Below are 6,819 nucleotides of genomic sequence, written 5' to 3'. Positions count from 1 at the left end.
TGCACAAAAGATTTATAATCTTTGTAACAAACCATTTGTAAAACTTCTGTATCTATATAAGTATTGCATATACTACTATGATGAGATACACACCCCTAGTTAAAATTATGAAACTTGTCATGGCAATTTATTCCAGAAAAGCAAAAATAAGAGCTAAAAGTAATTTCTAAGCAGTTATTTCCTAGAACATAGCGTAAAACTTCAACACCCCTAATGGAAGTGAAACCTGAAGTTGTCTTTTTTTTCACAACTTTTAAATTCACGTCTCTCCATAAAAATGTTTACATAATCTTTCAAGTGCTCTCTCAATGTAGCCGATATCCACCTAAACATTAGTCACACAATTAAAAAAAAGAAATTTATATATTCATTATTTACGTAGTAAATAATGAATATATACGTAGTAATTTTCCTAATTTTTTCAGCTTTTTATTCTGTGAAATATGCTAATGATTACACTAACCAAGAAAAGAATGATGTATTTCTTTTGAAAATTTTACTTAAAAGAGAAAACTAACGATAATTTTCAATACTTACAACTGTTTATATTTTATGAGAATTATAATGTAGGTGAAATTTGGTTTTCTTACTCGGTTTTTTTAGACATAGTAGAAATTGACTCATTTTGGAATTGTTCTTAATCCTCAAACTTAAGTTATAATATACAATGTTTGATCTCAAAGTTTTATTTCTTGTGCAAATCAATGTGTGTTTCAGCTTATGTTTTGATTCTTGAATCTAAAAGAATTTTACAAAGCCTTGTATCGTAGCATGTTATATCAAGCCAGTTTCTCACCAAAATTTCAGTTTTACAAGTTTTTTTTTTACCATTGGGAAGTATAAAGCTGGTTGCGTGTACTGTACTTGAGTGCATTTGTCCAAATTTGTATTTAGTGAACTATTTCAACAATTTAGGTGTGCTTGGTTGTTTCAGATATTTGGGTAAAGCTACACAAGGGCTATCTGTGCTAGCCATCTCTAATTTTAAACTGATCAACTAGATGGAAGGCAGCTAGTCACCAGCATCCACTACCAACTCTTGGGCTATTCTAATTGAATGGTGATACTTGACCATCACTCTTGTAACACAGCACCTAAATGAAAAGCAATATTTTGCAGCAACAAGTGGGATTCTAAAAATTAAACCTGGTTTTCTTTCTTCTGAGCATCATCAGACTTCAACCCAAAAACAAACTGGAAATAACTAAGCAACAAAATTTCATTTTAGTTCCAACAAAACAATAACTACACAAAAATCTTAAATATGTCATGTAAGAAATCAAGTAATTAAAAAATATTAACAATTTACTACATAACTTTAACAAAGCACAAAATAATTCATAACAAGTTACATTATATGTAAAATCTCCACACAGAGAAAGATAAATTATCTGCTTATATATAAACATACTGACTGATTTGGTTTCTCACTCTCAATTCAGTACATTGTTGGAGGGTTTTGGTACACAATAATGAAGTATAGTAATACAAGCATTCCTAAACAGAAATCATAGGCTTTTTTTCAAGCTTGATTAACTTAAGTTTCTGGTGCATTAACTTTTTGGAAATGTTTGTTTCCAAGGTAATTATATCATTTTATATAAAAATAGTAAAAAAAAAGTATTAGTACTTATGTAATTTGCTGGTTCATGTTTGATTTAATCATGAAAAGCACCTAGATGAGTGCAAGTTAACCGGTTTAAAAATGTGCTATTCAAGAATAATAATTACTCATTTAGTATTTCTAAACTAATTCCAATGCTTTTAGTTTTTGTGTTTTAAAATAATACAAGTAATGTCAAATTACTCCAGAAACTTTTTTTACTTTGTCACTGATTTATTTCACATGCAGTTCTGGATAAAATTAATATCGGTACCCACAAAACAAATGAAGAAAAGTAATAAAATTCTGAGAATAAGTTGTATAGGATGTGATATCAGTTTGTAATAACAATCATTATTCAGTAGATTTCTTCCTAACTTATGATGAATTCAAAACACAGCAAGTTTACATAAAAGGTTACAATAGCATCCCTACAGTTGTACTACTTCTATTTGTCCAAGAGAATTGTAACAAACATACATCAATTACAGTTATCAGTTCAAAAACACAGTTTATTATAATTTTATTTCTCTAAAATAATTCCTACCACGTTTTTTTTTAAACCAGCTGTAGTCGTACATCCAGTTGTAACGTGCACTAACATTTTTTATAATCATTTTTCACTTACCAGTCGGATACCTTCGCAAAGTAAAATTGGTTTCACTTTTGGAAGCACTGTTTATATAAGAATAAAATGTTACAGTTCCATAATGGAAATCACCTTCCAGCCTGGCACTTTTATCTACTAGATTAGTGATTGGTAATCACCTTCCAGCCTGGCACTTTTATCTACTAGATTAGTGATTGGTAATCACCTTCCAGCCTGGCACTTTTATCTACTAGATTAGTGATTGGTAATCACCTTCCAGCCTGGCACTTTTATCTACTAGATTAGTGATTGGTACGATATCCCTTATCATATTCTATATGTTGACAGAAAACAAGTTCATCTTTTACAAAAGTGTACAACAACCTTAACATAAATGTGACCATTTTTTTTAACGTTGGATATGTTTTTTAAATTACTAATTTTGAGTTTCATAGTTACTGCTTTAGTTTTTTACCAATTTTCTACAACTTCATTCTAATTCAAGCGTTTCACCCAACCCTCTTCTGGTTAAAATAGTTTAGGTATGTAATATCATTTAAGAAAAACAGGTGATTTCTAATTTGTTTTTATAAAAAGCAAATGATTTCAGATTACATGACAAATATATAGTAATTAAATGTAACCTTAACAATCTTTACTGTATAGTTGCAGTGTTCCAAACTAATTGTGAAAGGTAAATAGTCTAGTGACATAAAAGGAAAGAAGACTGGTGTTTGATTTTACAATGTGAATGATAAACAAAAGCCTCCTAAGAAGGATCATTACTATACCAAAATCTCATGAATAAGGCTTTTATAGTTAAGTCAAAAGAAAAATAATTACACCACATTTTAATTATTCACATTCAATTACCTATTAACTCTAAATGTTAGTGAATCAAATGTTTCACTAATGAGATATATCAATAATCTCAAACCATCAACATTAATGGAATTTAAGATGGTTTAGTTTGGTTCCTGAAATGTCTCTTCTAGCAGTCGGTAAGGGGAGCAGACCGACATTATCAGAAACATCCCTTGCAGCATTATCTACCAATTTCAAAACTTTAAAGATAATGTCTTGACATACAAAGCATTCCTCCAAAGATGACAATAGGAATCCCTTGATGCAAAACTGCTGTTAAAATCATGCCAACCATTAAGTGACCACAGTTACTGTTTTGGGCAGGAACATTTACATCACAACAATCGATTCATAACAAACACAAGCATCAAAGAACTGCACAGAACCAACGTGAAGACTTCTTGACTGGTTCACTAGCTTTCAATTGATGACTTCCTGTCTTTGGTGGATTTGCTACTTCCTGAGGACATCAACAATAAAAAAAAAAAAAGAGAGAGAAAACTGTCAAGACCATAAACATACACACTTTTTTACATAAAAAGAAAGAAATCTCTGGAACAAAATGTAGCTGCGTATCAAGACAAATCACAAAGAATATAGTGTTTCAATATACAAGGTTAATGTAAAATAAACAAGGATGATTATTTCATTTTACACATAACTTAATGAAACTAGAAATACTAAAATAACATACAAAGAATAGATTTGATTCTATTAAAGAAAAAAGGTTGACTACACAAAACAGAAGTGCTTAAAACATGTGCCACAAATGCTGGCATTCTAGTTAACCAATCATGCAAGATTCTGGCAAAAAAATCAAAACAATCAACTTGACAATATATCAAGCAAACAATAAACCTACAGTTGAAGTTGAACAAATTAAAAAATGGCAAAGAAAAAGTAATGTATAAAACACGTTTTAATTCAGCTTTACTAAAATCTTACAAACTATACTTTTAAAGAAAAATATAACTAAATTCCAAATGCCCTTAGCCAAAAGAAAAATGATGATTCAACTAGAGAAAAACAATTTGTATTTGGCACAATCTCAACTGCTGTTTCCAAAATCTAATGTATCCCAACAATCATACTGTAAAACGATTAAGAAGATAATTATGAATTTTCTAATACAAAGTACTGTAAAGAACATTCATATGAACTGATAATTATAAAACCTGTATTAACATTTTTCAAAAATAATACATGCTAAACAAGGAATAACAAAAGTCAATATTTGAAGTGCAAGTGTAATATTGCTATCCAAGATAAATAAAAATTACCACTTAAATGAAACGTTGTTAATTCTGAAATTGTTATGAAGAAAAAGAACAAAAAATATTTTTCACAGGCTTAGTCATTATAATTCTCAGAATGAAAATTGATTTGTAACAGTTTCTATTCCATGGTTGTATTTTATTTTCTTGGTGATATTTCAAACAAGTGCTCCTTTTCAAGCAACAAATGTTTGTTATGAATTTCGTGCAAAGCCACATGAGGGCTATCTGCACTAGCCATCCCTAATTTAGCAGTGTAAGATTAGATGGAAAGCAGCTAGTCATCACCACCCACCGCCAATTCTTGGGCTACTCTTTTACCAATGAATAGTGGAATTGATCGTCACATTATAATGCCCTATGGCTGAAAGTGCGAGCATGTTTGGTGTGATGGAGATTCGAACCTGTGACCTGCAGATTACGAGTCGAGCAGCCTGTCCCACCTGGCCATGCCAAGACATTCAAGCAACAAACAAGCATGTCTGTTAAAAACATTTACAGAATTGTTTTGAAAGGAAACAATACACAAAAACAGAATGTTACAGAAGATAGAACCATAAGAATTAAATAATGTAGTATAATTAATACAATAAATCTGAAGAAAAACGCTAGTGATTGAAAAAGTAATAAAAATGATCAAAAATATAAAAACAAGTTTACAAAGCAAAGAAAGAAATAACGGACATATTTTTAAGGTAATAAATGAAGGTTATTTGAAAATTTTTATAAAAACCTGAACTGTTTGTTAATACCCAAGTTAAAAATTATTTCATTTTCGATTGTGGTTCTTTTGAAGGGGAAATGATGTTGGGAAAGTGCTCAAAGAAATGATCAGCTTTAAAGTACTTTGTCCTATGACATGCCCCTTCCAACACCAATCAAAGAACCAAAATTGAAAAAGAAATAATTTTCAAATTGGGTTGTTTAAGTCCTTTTGGTTTAGCTTTTTATAAACATTTTCAAATAACCTTCATTTATTATCTTAAAAATATGTAAGTTATTTCTTTCTTTGCTTTGTAAGCTTCTTTTTATATTTGTAATAATTGTTATCACTTTTATAATCACCAGATTTTTCTTCAGCTTTATTATATTGTTTAGTTCTCATGGTTCTATCTAACATTACATTCTGTTTTCGTGTATTGTTTCCTTTCAAAATATTCCTGTAGTTATCATTAACCGACTTGTTTCTGACTTGAAAAAGAGCACTTACTCGAAACATCAACAAGAAAAAAAATACAACCATAGTTTTTTCAGGTGATTTACCTCCAAAAGACTAATTTCTTTATTTTATCACTTTCACATTTTTCTCCTCATAGATTCTATTCTAGTATCACATGGAACACAATACTATGAATATAACGACCAGGAAATGTGTAAACGATGAAGTTTATCATGTGTATATGTGTGTGAAATATCATATTTAAATTATATGCGATTATGGGTTTAGAAGGTTTTACAGAACATCACAACCTTTCACTTCTACACTTTAATTCACTTGGATATTGTTGAAAGTAACAATGAACTGCTTTAGTGTACTGACCACCGCTGGTTGACCTCTGACATAACATCATTAGTTCAGTTACAATAGTTATGCTAATTACTTTCTCTGCCATATTAATGACTGCTGTAACTTTCTAAGCCTTATTATTATTGAACTTTCTAGAGGGTTAGAAGAGTTCTGCTACACACGTATACACTTCGTAATATGTTTAACATATTGTTTTCTGTGCATTATATTTAACATCTTATATTTTCTTTACAGAACCAATATTCTAGCTATGTATTCATTTAATTTAATATTTAATAAATTATTAAACATTATTTTTTTTTTGCTGTACTCTTGGTAAATTCCCCCCCCATTTAATTCGACACAGTTTAAATAGTAACATGTTGTGTTGTAGTTACTTGTTTTAGAAGCCACTTCCTTGAAGTTACAAAGACAGTACTGTTTAATAAGGTTTGTACTAGTCACAAGATATAGTTAAGGAGAGTTGGTAAAAATTCAAGCAGTTACATTGATGTTATATTTTTCAGAAAAAAATTAATTCTCTGACAGTATTGAAAATCAACAGCTCGTGTTTGTATGTTCTGTAAGTAAGGATTATTATATTACTTCTTTACTGTTACTAACATTAATAGTATTGATTAAACAAGTTAATATATCTAATTCTATTACTTTTTAATTTCATTTTTTATTATTGTATTTTAATCATAAAGATTGTTTTGCACTAAGCTCTCTAATCTTTACGGGTAGGAACATAAGTATATTTAATTAGTTATACTCATTACCAGATTTATTTTTTAGTTTCACTCTAAGTAAGTAGCTTACTCTGATCTGAAGTTAATACTAAACACTTAAGGTTTCAAACTAAATTTATTCAACCATGTTACTCTTCTGAATTTAATGCCATTTTACCAAAAGAAGTAAAGAATAGGCACTAGTGAAATCACAAAATATATCACAAAAATCGAAATAAACACATAATAAT

The 6,819-nt window shown here is 29.5% G+C and overlaps 1 protein-coding gene across 1 annotated transcript in view; it reads right to left on the bottom strand.

Moving 5' to 3' along the window:
• Nucleotides 1–1,201: 1,201 nt before the first annotated feature.
• The window catches only part of LOC106457354 (ras-related protein Rab-8B-like), a 14,712-nt gene continuing 9,094 nt past the window's right edge, over nucleotides 1,202–6,819 (bottom strand). The window contains exons 5-6 of the mRNA XM_022383273.1: nucleotides 5,396–5,410; nucleotides 1,202–3,516 (exon numbers count right to left, since the gene is read on the bottom strand). Of these exons, the coding sequence (XP_022238981.1) occupies nucleotides 3,424–3,516; nucleotides 5,396–5,410 (108 nt within the window). The 3' untranslated portion in view covers nucleotides 1,202–3,423. The remainder of the gene's footprint in view (nucleotides 3,517–5,395; nucleotides 5,411–6,819) is intronic.

Source organism: Limulus polyphemus, unplaced genomic scaffold (assembly GCF_000517525.1).
Source record: "Limulus polyphemus unplaced genomic scaffold, Limulus_polyphemus-2.1.2 Scaffold321, whole genome shotgun sequence".
Taxonomy (NCBI): Eukaryota; Metazoa; Arthropoda; class Merostomata; order Xiphosura; family Limulidae; genus Limulus; species Limulus polyphemus.
Note: the sequence above shows the minus strand (reverse complement) of the source record. Positions and strands in the feature narration are given on the sequence as shown.